Source organism: Pecten maximus, chromosome 7 (genome assembly GCF_902652985.1).
Source record: "Pecten maximus chromosome 7, xPecMax1.1, whole genome shotgun sequence".
In the NCBI taxonomy this organism is placed as follows: Eukaryota; Metazoa; Mollusca; class Bivalvia; order Pectinida; family Pectinidae; genus Pecten; species Pecten maximus.
Window position 1 is genome coordinate 43,002,474 of NC_047021.1, and position 14,421 is coordinate 43,016,894.

Genomic DNA, 14,421 nt, shown 5'->3' on the forward strand with positions numbered 1-14,421 from the left:
TTATGTTCAGGGAAATTTTTATAAAAAAATTAAATAAAATTTGTATATAATAAAGAGTTTTAGGACATGATGATCTAATTCCTTTGCTGATTGGCAGGTCCCACAACCATCGATGTCACATATGACAACATGGCGATCCCCAAGAGTCCATTCAAGGTGAACACTGTTCCCGGAAATGATTCCAGCCGCGTAAAGGCCTACGGACCTGGCCTGGAGGGTGGATTCTCCTGTGATACCCAGCAGTTCACCGTCGATGTTAAGAATGCAGGCCAGGGTGGTATTGGCCTCGCCATCAACGGACCCGTAGAGGCACAGATCAATTGTAATGACAACCGTGACGGAACTCTCACTGTTGATTATCTTCCAACGAAACCTGGCGACTACGACGTAAACATCAGCTTTGCTGACCAACCTATCCCAGGTACACTTTATTTTGGTAACTCTCCGGGGAAATTTCTCATGTTGTCATAAAACTCCTCCCAGTACTGTAGTTATTCTGTAAGTTAGCCAGCTTATAAACTCTGTCAATCTTAGGGTTTGGTGGTGTGGGCATATTGCTAGATAAATATGGTAAGCTTGATTTGGTCAGAGGGCACAGTCTAAAAATTCCAAAGGTGAATGTTTTCACTACAGTCATGGATGCTTCATATCTTTCATTTAAATTTGGTTGTGTATGGACGTTAGGTTTTACCCAGCTAAAACTGAAAAGTGTTGTTTGCTTATTAAGTGGGATCTATCTCCCTTACACCAGGGTATTAAAACGTTATATCAAGAGTTATCTCCCTTACACCACCAGTAATGTAATGCAATATTTGTGTAGTTTTTGTTAGTTTTCATATATGCTGTTACCATAATGTTGTTTTTTGTCGATAATTCTTTTTAACAATTTCCTTAAAAAATTTTCTCCATATTTTTCAGGCTCGCCGTTCAATGTTGCGATCAAAAACCCAGTGAATCCCGCTAAGGTTCAGTGCTATGGTCCGGGACTGGACAGCAAGGGTGTCCGCGAAGGATCTCCAGCTACCTTCACCGTGGACACAACTGAGGCCGGAGAGGCTCCCCTGGAAGTTACTTACACTGACACCCAAGGTAAGACTGACCACTGGTCATTTGTAATAGAAAGACTTTCCATTGGGATTTTTAAATACCTTCCTTTATAATGCCACGCCTACGTTAGATTCACTATTTCAAAGTGTAAATCGATGTACATGGAACTCTTGTTGTATTATATCAAGCTAATCATATAGACTTTCCATTGGGGTTTTTAAATACCTTCCTTTATAATGCCACGCCTACGTTAGATTCACTATTTCAAAGTGTAAATCGATGTACATGGAACTATTGTTGTATCATATTGTATTATATCAAGCTAATCATATAGACTTTCCATTGGGATTTTTAAATACCTTCCTTTATAATGCCACGCCTACGTTAGATTCACTATTTCACAGTGTAAATCGATGTACATGGAATTCTTGTTGTATTATATTGTATTATATCATGCTAATCATATAGGGATATCTAATGCATTGTTTTATCAACAGGAAACAAACGCCCAGCAGAACTGCAGCCAATCAGTGAGGGCAAGGTCAACGCCACCTATTATCCCAAGGAGGAGGGCAAGTGTAAAGTCGAGGTGAAGTACGCTGACCAACAAGTACCTGGCAGGTGAGGAACAGTTTAAATGTACTGACCGATAGACTTCTACTGGAAAATATACCTACCACTGATAGCATGTTGTGAATGTGTGAAAGGACTGGTCTATTAAAATGTAGCTGGAGCCATCTTGTAAGAGACCCGAGTAAGGCTGGTGTATAGTACAATACCTACAGTATAGTCTGTATCAAAAATGTTCATATTATAAAACAAATATAGAAAACAAAAAACTTTTATTTAATTAAATGTCAATATTTTTAGAATCTATTATCACCATTTATGAATTTTTTTTTCACAGTCCTTTTGCTATGCAAGTGCAGCCCACCTGTGATGCTAGCCGAGTGCTGGTTACTGGATCAGGGGTAGGACCAAACGTCTACGCCAGCAAGCCAGTCACCTTTACCATTGACACCAGCAACGCTGGTGTGGCCGATCTGGAGGTCATTATAATGGTAAGTACCGAAATATGGAAATTTGTTTTTGATTGCTGGGTCAGTCAATGAAATGTATGTTTTATGTAAAGCAGTTTGTTTTTTCGTGGTTATGGTTAATGATTTTTTTGTTCACTATATCAGAGCCAAAAAATATTTCCCAAGACAGAAGTCCTTGATTTTTCACTGTATTTTTCTATAATTCTGAAATCAGTCAAAACTGAATAAAAAAAAACAAAGAAAAAAAAAAGACAAATTTTTGGTTATTTACAAAAATTAAAAGGATGCATTGCACAGAATTTCTAAAACAAAATTTTGCTCTCTCTTAATGTTGACCAATTCCTAGTTATTCTGAAATTATGCACTCTTAGTCATGTAAGAGTTGTTTCCCTTAGACTGTTGTTTGGAAAACTTTCAAACCATTTATCATTGTTGTCTCCCTTTGTTCAGTATGTACTGTATCCTGATACCATAGAATGGCATTGACCTTTCATCACATCTCTAATTACGTAGATGTCTTTCCATTGTCTATCACCGGTCCATCTTTCTGCCTAGGAAAGAGTTCAACTCGTTAAAAACCTCCATCCGTCAAAATGTCAGGTTGTTACGGAAACCAGTCGTAAATCATGCAGAATTTCTGAAGTAATTTTACTCAAGACTGTTCTGACAAACATTGGCCTAATAACGACTTCTCGATATATAGGGACTAGTCGAAAGGATAACAAATATACCTTCAGACACGGACACACCACATTTTGATTTTCCCCCCTTCAGTGTTATAACATCACAGCTTAGGTGTTTGACTCCCGCTGGTAAATTGTACACATATACTGTGCATTAGTTTGAAGAATGTTGGCCACGGGCCAGGGTTATGATGTTACACTGATAGGGAACGGTAAAGATTTACACAACAGCTGTATACAACACCTAAAGGCAGACCTGTATTTTCAATTGTTTCTTTGGCCAGATAGAAAATGTTTTAGTAATAATGATAGAAATAATGTGTGGAAAATTTATTGTACATAGAGGGATTTCAGTGTAAATCATCGCTGTAAATATGTTATTTTTTATTTTATTTTACAGTCTGTTTTTTTTTTATTTAAGTTTGAATTTACAATTACAAAAGTGCAGCATATGCAACAAGTTTATTTATTGATGATTTTCAAAACTTAACCTCTCTTAAAATTTATTCATAATTTTCAAAACTTACCCTCTCATAAAACCTAGATATACAGAAAGAAGAATTTCTAGAGAAAATTGTTGTCCGTTTCACAAAAATATATCTATTTTTGCTTCAATATTTCAGTCAAACAATTTGAATCCTTGAATAATTCAACTGTACAATACTTTAATAAAATGATGATTCAATTCCATTTAGACTACATTTTGTGTTACATGCTCTGAAAGCTACTGATGTTTTTTTTGTTGTAAAGATAGAATTTAAAGAATGCTGGAAATTAATACTTTGATTCTCCTGTCTGGGTGTAAATTTGCAAAAAAAGAAAAAGAAAAAGAAAAAAGAAATTGTACGAAAAGATTCACAGCTAATGTGGAACAAAACACTTATTGTAATATTTGTTGGCACGGTATCGGTAGATGTAATCAAACTCGACTGCTACGGTGATGAATCCCAGGTGGTAAATGTTTAAACCTACGATTTGGTAAACAAATTAATCAGCGGAGATGATATAGGAGAGAAGAAGAAAGTTATCATCTATTTTAAAGAGATAAATTGTGAAGCGACCTTTTTCTGACCGTAACTTTGTGTAAATTATGTTGAAGTTAATGTTTTCTTTTACAAATATTAAAATGAATACTGTTTTAGTATCTTACTAGATATTGTGGACATTTTGCATTGTATCATTGTGGTCGATTTAAGCCTACAGGTGTTTAAGTTTAAGTGTAAATATGATAATTATTTCAAATAACAACATCAATTTTTTTATGAGTTAGAAGTAATGGTAATAAGATTTGCATAAATTAATGGTAATAAGATTTGCATAAAAGTGGTATAACAGATTATCACTCGGCTGTTAATAATTGAAGTCGATTGAAAGATTTTAAAAAATGGTTTGTTGATTGCCCTTACTTAAACAAAACATTCATTGGTTGTTTTACTGATTAGCTGACTTGTATTTCGATTTTCATTTGTAGAGACCAGATGGATCTTTCATCACCCCCGTCATACAGGACAATGGTGACGGAACTGTCACAGTCTCGTACATCCCTGACGACCTTGGAACGTACAAGATCAATGTCAAGTTTGGCGGCAAGAACGTCCCCAACTCTCCATTCAAGGTTAAAGCTCAGCCTACTGGTGATGCCAGCAAATGTAGAATCACTGGTATGTATAGCTTTATGTGTCAAAAATTTCTAGGATGGAAATCAATTCTTACAGAGAACGGTCTTTTGAGATATATTGAATGGGATTGATCTCTTGGATATCTTTGTTATGCTTTGTTACAAATTCGTACTTGCCATGACTTGATTCTGGACACATGCCTATTGAGGAATCCTGTCTCAATTTAGATAAAAGACCACCATGTTTTAATCCTACAAAAACAGTTTAATGCTGTAAACAGACTATGACCATCTCTGTTAAGAGAACACCTGTATTAAGAGACCACCTCTGTTAAGAGACAACCTCTGTTAAGAGACAACCTCTGTTAAGAGGCCGCATCTGTTAAGATACTACTTGTATTAAGAGACCACCTCTGTTAAGAGACTACCTGTATAAAGAGACCATCTCTGTTAAGACACTACCTGTTTTAAGAGACCACCTGTATTAAGAGACCACCTCTGTTAAGAGAACACCTCTGTTAAGAGACCACCCCTGTTAAGAGGCCACCTCTGTTAAGAGACTACCTGTATTAAGAGACCACCTCTGTTAAGAGGCCACCTCTGTTAAGATACTACCTGAATTAAGCGACCACCTGTGTAAGAGAATACCTGTATTTAGAGACCACCTGAGTTAAGATACCAACTCTTTTAAGTGACCACCTGTACAGAGATACCTGTATATAAGAGAACTGTTCCTTGTGTGTTGATTTCTGACTTATCTTGTCTCTGATTACAGAGGGACTTGACAACAAGTTTGTTCCCATCAACAAGGAGACAGTCATCACTGTGGACGCCTCTCAGGCTGGAGATGGTAAGGTCACCTGCCGTATCCGCAGTCCAAGTGGCAACGATATTGACATTGATATTGTGGAGAACCCTGATGGAACCTTCAGCCTCCTTTTCACTCCTCAACTTGCCGGCGCCTACACAATCAACATCAAGTTTGGTGGCCAGACAGTACCAGGCGGTGATTACGACATCCAGGTAAGAGGCATGATGTTTGGTAAATGTGGTAGTAAGCTGAAGATGTCTAAATGTTTTTCCAAAAAAAATATTTTTAAAATCTGCAGTTTTATTTTGTTGAAAGAATGCTCTGTTTTATTTGAAGTAAATATACTTTTTTATTCTATTTAATTGTAAATTTCGTTTTAAAGACTTTTTTTTTTTATTTATGTTGCTTTTGATGGTGCTGAAATCATTTTCAAGTTGACATTATTCTTTCTTGAATTTTTGTTGGCATGAATTCACTGGAATATTGCTTTGCACAAGATTTTTCCTTTCAATCCAGCCACCATTAATCTTGTTGTCCTTTTTATCAAAACTGATTTGCTATTTTTTCATACAAAATTATCATGGTAATCCACCTTTGTTTTACAATGAAATGAAAGTGGAAAGGTTTTTGAATCTATGATTTGATGCGATTAAATGTCTCTATTTTCTGCCTAAAACAATGAAAACATCTACATTATTATATCCTGATCAAATTCCGTATCTAATTCCTAGTTGTAACTTGTGCTGGAAATATGCCTAACATGATTTTTTGTGGTTGAGGTACAATATTTGCGTTTACGTGCATGTTTTGCGCTGTACATATATTTATTTACATTAGAATGATGAATGGTAGGGATAGATATAGCTGCATCCATTTGTCTTGTGCATGTATCTCCGTAAAGCTGCAGACACCACCATCGACCGCCCCCAGTCTGGGGCAGAACTACCTGCGAGGATCTCATGTCTTATAGAGTTTCTGATAGATAGGGGTAGATAAGCTTGGCAGGGGGAGCCACGGTATAAGTCTCCGACATTTTCTGTGTTTATTTATGTACTGGGAATGAAAGTGTTGGGATGTATATTTTCTGTTTAGTCAAGATCATTAAATCAGAAAAAATAATAATCTTTGTCTGTGGTTCAGCTATGGTGTTTGGGTACATGTTTGATAATCTGGTTTTGAGTTTGGCAGGAGAAAATAGAAAAATAATGGTAAATTTTTTGTCTTGAAAGTAAAAATATTTCTTTCTTTTTGTTGTGAGAACATAATAATTATATTATGCATTGTTGTTGCTATGTTGCTATGACGACAGCATGTGAGGAATCTCATAGAGACTCCTACACATGTCCGATGTCATCATCAGCTATCCGATTTTCCACGCCTTCATTTTCCTGTCTGATTGATTGACAACAGGACCAATTTGTCAGCAAACTATTATGGGTTGGAATTTGGCGAATGTGGTCAGACATTTGGACTGCAGTGTGCCGCTATCTCTAGAGTTTATTGTGTCCAGTCTGTATTTAGCACAAGTAGGAAGTCCGTGTATTGGAGGGCTAGATAAAGCATTGGCGATCTTATCAGCAATTAGTCTGTCTTGGTGTACGATTCCTCATCCATGCACAGGCTGCAGACATTCTTCTGCAGAGAATGGTTCAAGATACTGGAATATTTTTGGCTGTATATTTCACAAAAAGTTTTGAGAGATACTGTTGCTGTGAATATTTTGATAAAAACCTGACTGAGGTTGTTAAAGATACCGTTGTATTGACTATATATATGTCTATATATATATAGGATACAAATTTCATGGAGAATCGGAGAATCGTTTGAGATAAGGCTGTGGTGAATTATCTGACTACAAACCTCATTTGTCCACCCAGAATCAGAAGCTACCACAAATACTATATTCCATGATGTGAGATTTCACAGAAAGCAAATTTGATTATATATTGGTGTTACTGGTTGTTCTTTAAAGCATTGCTGATAGAAATCTGTTTTGATTCTACAGGGATATCAGCTACCAATCTGAACTTGTTAGGGGTTACATGCTTCTGATGTTGATTAAATCTTGTCGGAGCTATTCTTTTATTAAATCATTCCATCATGAGAATATAGGTTGGTTTGGTTTGGTCTTGGTGCTTTTATTCAATTAAAAGTTCAAACGATCCAATCATTGCGCAAGGAGTGAAAGAAAGATTTTTCTTTATGTGTACAAATTCTGAATATTGAACATCACTCTTAGAGGAGAAAGCAGAACTGTTTGGCACAACATTACCTACCTTGCCAGAATTTCATTAATGTTTTTTTTTTCTTACAGAAAATCTGGCATGATCTTGAGTAAATGGGCTTTAATTGACTTTCCTTTGAAGTAAAGAACTTACTGGTTAATGGAGCAGTCTTTTGTTATCTCTTAATGATATTTTATTTCCTCGTTTGACGGCTTCCATTTCCCTGTATTCTCTGTAATTCAGATTATAAGCGTTTGGCGAGGCAAGTTAGGCTTGAAGTGAAGTGATGAATTTACGTCCGATATAGACAGTGTTATGTAATCATGGGTTTCTTCTCAAACAAAATACCACATAATTTTCTCGCATCTTTGCACCTGTCTATTTCTATAAGTACATAGCTGATTCATACCATATGCAGAGGTTAGAGGTCATATCTAATATGTTAGAATGTAAGGATTTTCAGGTGGATTAAAATGTGTTCTGTATAGATAATGAAAAGAAATATTAAGAAACTAAATATTTAATTAAAAACTTGTTTTATTGTTTTCCTCAAAAACACCCAGTTGTATAATTGTACTATTTTAGGCACATATGAGAAGTTGAAAGTTTTTAATCCAATTTTTTTTTGTTTTTTTTTCATAATTGGAAAATTTTCTATGTTTTTCTGATAAGACTTTCTTTCTGTTTAATTACTGTTCAAGGACGCTATTTGTAGCTGTGTACTTGTTTAATGTTTGTTGAATTGCCATGGTATTTGTTTCCGTGGAAACAAAATGGCTATAAATGTCATCATTTTGAGGTAAATATCTGTTTTACATTTATTGTGTATTTCTGCGTAAACATCTCACTCCAATTTTCACTTTTCATTACTCATTGATGAGAATTCGTCCAGGGTTTTTGGGTCCGTTTTCATTCATGACCGAGTGTAAAATGTTATGAAGAGTTTAAGTGGTGCTTATATCAAGGGGAAATAACTCTGGAAATTACATAAGCTTTACCTCATAATGGGATTTTGTAAGATTTATCAAACTTACCTGGGAAAGCAGACATCTGGTTTTGCAGAAATAAAACCCAATTGCTACTCTAAAGTTTTACAGTCATTCTGATTTTATAACGAAAGTTCATAATTAAAAGCACTAATTACACGGTTAATTGATAATTTTGATATTTTACTGCTCATTTGCCTCAAAACTGTTTTCCTCAAATACAATTAACATAGAAAATATGAAAACACACTGGCCTCAAATTGTTTCCTCACAAAAATTATATACATAGGGTTGGTAATTTTAACAGAGACACTTGGCACCAGCCTGAATCGTGTGAATAATGGAAGCAGAAGAAGGCTATCTATTATATTGTATAAAGAATTCTTGTCCAACACATGTCAGTTTTTTCTATTTTTATATAACCTAAATAGTACCGTACAAGCCTAGTGTTTGACTGAGCTCCAAGTCCTTTGAGAACTGTGGGTATGGGATTCTATTTCCCGATGAATTCCACACATACCTGTTGCACATTCTTAGACTTGTTTGCTATTCAGTAGCCACTCTCACTTAGGTCCGACACTAATCTCCCTGGATTCTGTTTTTCGACAGTTTTAAACCTTTACAACATGACTGAACTTTTTTTTTGCAGAGAAGATAAAAAAATACTTGATAATATTGAGTGCGTTTTAGCATACCAAACTTAATTCTCCTCTTAACATTGCTTGTAAATATCTGGTATTCAGTAGATTGCAAAGTTCAGGAATTACTCATTATTTCTTGTGAAAAAAATTTGAGAATTACTGGATATTGTTTATTTTAAAGAAATTTATATTTCATGTGTCATAAAAACCATTAAATTCAAAACTGTTTCTGAAAGCATTTATCAACTTCTCATTTCTATTCCATTAGATATAGACAAGTATTTTTACATTTAAGTGGTTGGAGGAAACCAATATCTATGCACATCATTTGATTTGATTAAACCCAGAGAACTTAAAAGAATGATAAACAACTTTCGGAGCTTGTCATCAGACACCAGGATTATGTGCTGTCTTTGGTGCAAATCTATTGAAGATTTTTTTTTTGAACCTTGACATATAATTCCATTAACAACAGTGATGCTTCTCTGTTTTGGGTAATTTCGCAGCGTGTTTGCCGAGAGGTTGGAACAGCTGCCGCTGTTAGTATGGTGAAGGATGTGGGATGTATGAACACCATCTCTGCGTTTAAATTACGTGTCAATATGGCAAGTAAGAAGGTCCTGAAAGAAAAAAATCGTAATTGAAAGTAGAAGTAAAACATAGCATATTGATAAGTTTAGATCATCTTTAAGACGGAAACTGATGACGTCTGCTTCCTGTTTCTGATGGGGTCAAGCTGACTTAGTTTGAAAAGTTTTCACTCCGTAAACGAATCAACTTTTGGAGAATTTTCAGTGATAGTTAAGGAAGCATATTAACATGTTGATTGAATATAGTTTTTTTTTTTTTTTTTTTTGAGATGCAGTTATAAAGTTGCATTACCATAGCAACTTGATTAAAGATAATATGTTATTTGTTTATTAATAATTTAACAGTGAATTGAGATGGTACGCTATGTTAAGTTGGTTAAAATTGTATTAAGGAGTTGCGTCTACCTTCACTTAACTCCATCAGCATTTCCGTTTTTATGATGGTTAATCATACACATATTTTAGGTAATTGAATAGGTTCTAGCATCAGGATTGTAAAGTCTTCAATCGTTATGATATTTTCAATATACAAATTCTGCATCCAACCTTTTTCCCTTGGTAGTATGATTTAGGTTAATTAAAAACATATTTTGGAAATATAAAAACCCTTCTACCTTTGAGCAAGAAGGTTTCTGACATAAGAGGAAATGCAAATGTTTTATGTACTCAGTTGGAATTAAATGGAACAAAAAAGAAACGAAATTAAAATATAATGATGCAGTAAAAATGTCAGAATGTAAAAAAGCCCTGCTATGTGTTTTCATCATCTAACTATTTTTCTTCAAATCTGTTGTCAGGACAGGATCCTAGACTCTTAGCGGGAGAAGGTTGGAGTAGTTTGTCTTCATAAAAACCTTGTATGATAATCTATTAGCTCTGGTTCTTAAATCTGTTTTGACAACTGCTCGAGGAAATGAGAGTCAGAGCGATGAGATGAATTAAAATTGTCGGTTGCAGTTATCGTAGAGTTTGTTTTACATCGTCTGATTTATCCGAGGATGAGACCAAGGAAACAGTCAACTATTCTGTCGATTCTCATCTCGGTCAGTGAAAAGCTTTTGCAGACATCATTTGGCAGCGAAATGTGTACATTAAACTCAGGTGTGATGTAATTTAGCTACAAATATTCAGGAAACATCGGCTCAATTCCAGGAGCCCGGAATTTTATCTTAGGAATTTCGAAGAATTTTACAAATTGAGATTCTGTTAGTATAATGAATGAAAACCTGAAAGGAAATCCTGTTTTAAATATCTGTAACTATTTTAAAATTGGATGAATGTGTTTGTGTGAGGAAGTTGAGTGAGTGACGGAGGATTGTTTACATTTGATATTCTGATGTTTCCTTTACTTCAAGTGGCTACTTGTCGGGCAATGAATCTTAAGGATTTTAAAGATTCTTGAAATATCAGAGGTCTACGATGATGCATTTTCAAACACTTTCTAAAAAGAAAAACTAGCTTTTACTTCATCCTGTCATGAATACTTATTGCTGATGGAAAACTAGAAAAACAGAGTATTAGTTCGGTAAAGTTGTGCCAAATGACTAGAAAAAGTAGTCTCTAGGAATTTTAAAAACAATGAATTTGGTTTGTCTTGTTTTGATACAAGGAGAGAATTTCAAAAATGGAAATATATCTTGGAAGTCATAAAATTAATTACAAAAGCATTAACGGAAATATTTTTGAAAAAAAACCATGAATTATAGAAACTGACATTCCCTACACTGTAGAATAATTGGTTTTCCTGAAGACGTATATAAAATGAGTATACACAATTCTGTATCTCAACATTTGAGCCATAATGTATGTAATCTGGTAGTCTATTTCATAGATATGTATCAAGTTTTATCATGGCAAGTCTTCCGACAAATCTTCCAAACAAACCTCTTCTCTCGGAGGCTAACAGCTGATAAAAGATTTCTGGAGAATTAATGATTAAAACATGCAGTTATCCCCCTTCTTTAGCCTTTTTGGTGTGTACTTCATAAGATTACTAAACCCCACCACTGCCTCGATCTCCCTCCTCCTCTGGATCTTGGCCACCTTAGCCTGGCAGAGACACTGATTTTCTAGAATCTGCAAACCTTTTTAAAACTACATACCCCGGTACATTAAATATGATGGGAAAACTATCATGATTTTCTTTTCTTCGAAACTTTTGGTGTTTTGTAAGCATTTTTATATCTTATGCGTTTTTAGCAGTTCAGCATAAAACACATTATTTTGAAATAAGCTTGCAAGAATATTTTCTAAAATCTAAAAAGAAATTAATGAACACAAGTTTGGTGTAAAATTATATATTTTAAGAAGTCTCCGTAAACGAATTCTACATTAATTGCACCAGAACATTTCAAGTCTAGCAGAAAGTTATATTGTATTCTGTAATTAGAAGCTGCAGTTCTCTTCATACAATCATGCCTTATCGGTGTTTTTTACCCCTTATACTGACTAATTAGCGAATGTTGTGCCAATTTTCTTGCAACTTTTATACAAAATGTGAGATAATGATGCACCGCTGCAATCTTTAGAATCAGAAACAAGAGAAGATAACTGCAGTTTTGTGCAAGGAATGTTTGTCTAATAAATGTATATATTTCAAACTTTGGTATCAGATTTGATTACAGGGGGAAATTTCTTATAGTTATGAACCTGAGTTGCCAGCATTATACAAAATTGAGTCAGAATATTTAGCCTATTTTTTCCGCTGTTCGTTTTGGCCCACTGCTTTTTCATCATTAAATCTCGGTCTAATCTATAGAGGCATTGTCTGTCGGCAAATATGTTAATTTTCTGTTTAGATTGAGATGATGGTTGGCAGCTGTTTCCACGGTTACTTATACTGCGAGCTCTTCAGTCAAAGGAGGTGATTGAAATACTACATTAAAACACAGCTAAACTGAGGGGTGTTTTCTAGTGTACCGATCCATCAGGTCCGATTGCCTAACATGGATCATATCCTCTGCTTATCCATTGTTGTCATCACGGGGCAAGATAAACTTGATAAAGTTACAACTCTACTAGATTCTATATGCGTATAAATATTGCATTTTCGTATCGGCAGGCACTGGAGCGGTAATAGATCTCTGGCTGTGCTCAAGTCAAAATTTTATGCTTTATGGTCGGTGGGAATTTGAACATTTTGTTTAGTTTTGATAACAGAAGACGATACAGAATGAATCCATTGAAGATGCACAATATTACATAAATCTTATAGATGTTTGATTATCTTTGTGAAGGTGGAGGATTTAAAGTCGGGAGACTGCGGAAATTTGTCTCTGTATTTCATCTGAAGTATGTCTACCAAAAGTCTCTTTTTTCTGCCAAGTAATTTACAACGGCTCCTGGTTCATGCTATTTTCATCAGAATTTATCTTTTATTATTTCGTAATGTCTGCACCTCCATTTTGTAGGTAAACTGTATTTTGTAATCCTCAATTTTTGTCGGTATGGCAACAAGTTCAGAATAGCTGTCATAGTTGATTTATTTGAACGAGGTAAACTGACTTTGGGTGCCAAATGCTATCTGCATGTTGAAAGGAGAGAAATTGACTTACAATTTAAAAAAAATATCATTTCAATGACAGGTAGCATGTTCTGTGTCAAAATTTCTTGGTCAGGGATGGTGGGGGATGGGGGGACATCGCAGCATGAAAATACAAATGTGGGGACTCTCTCAGCATGAAAGTGCAAAATAAGGGAACTCTTAGCATGCAAACTACTGCCTATCATATATACATATACACAAACATATATAATATAGCGCTTAGCTGTCTCTACAAAAACAGTTTCCAAGTATATTTACCAATTGATTTTAGTACAGTACATTTTTTATAATTTTCTCTTTTTCCCACAAAAAGGTCACGACCAATTCGTGTGATTGGCGGAATATGGTAAGGAATTGCTCCTTTTTTTTCATTTTGTAGATTTCAAGAACAATTATGATATATTATTTAACAAGGTTTTAACCAATCACATATGCTTATACATGTCACGATTTGTGTGAGATACACTACCACTGCTATCACAAATACTAAGAATTAAAAGATTATAGATAATTTAACATTTAGTAAATGCGAATAGTTGCATGTTGAAAATACTAGATATTCAAATATAGCTTAATTTTAGTCCAATTTAGCTGCCGAAAGTTCCATTTTCTCTTTAACAAATAGATTTTGTCCTGTAAGTGTATGATCTGATTTTATTATCAAATTTGTTTAGTATGTAATTCTTTATAATGTTAAAACACCAAAATGACCTTGGTAACCAAGGTGATAAAGAGGTCGTAGAATTATTATCCTGACAACAGGAAATGATTGGATCAAAGACAGTGAAATGTATTTCACCTCCAGCAGAGAAAAAACAGCATCATGATATTTAACCCAATGGTATAGCAGGGTTAGCACGGGCCTTGAGAAAGCCTTGAATTTCACTTTGGGCCTTGAAAAGCCTTGAATTTCACTTTGGGCCTTGAAAAGCCTTGAATTTCACTTTGGGCCTTGAAAAGCCTTGAATTTCACTTTGGGCCTTGAATTTCACTTTGGGCCTTGAAAAGCCTTGAATTTCATTGTGGGCCTTGAAAAGCCTTGAAAATAGGTTTACAGCCTTGAAAAATCCTTGAATATTAAGATTTCATTAGGATAAGTGAAACCCTGGCCAATAATCATTTGGATTCAACTTTGTCTATGACACCTTCCCCAAAAACGTTACTGTTTTAATAAATGTTTATAAGAATAATTACCATGTCAAGTTGTATTTTTATCAAGTGGATAGTTATAAGTTT

At 34.8% G+C, this 14,421-nt stretch overlaps 1 protein-coding gene across 1 annotated transcript in view; it reads left to right on the forward strand.

Moving 5' to 3' along the window:
- Nucleotides 1–14,421, forward strand: part of LOC117330910 (filamin-A-like) — a 134,307-nt gene that overhangs the window by 75,197 nt on the left and 44,689 nt on the right. The window contains 7 exon segments of the mRNA XM_033889466.1: nt 98–421; nt 919–1,089; nt 1,545–1,668; nt 1,955–2,108; nt 4,242–4,431; nt 5,164–5,411; nt 13,499–13,531. Of these exon segments, the coding sequence (XP_033745357.1) occupies nt 98–421; nt 919–1,089; nt 1,545–1,668; nt 1,955–2,108; nt 4,242–4,431; nt 5,164–5,411; nt 13,499–13,531 (1,244 nt within the window).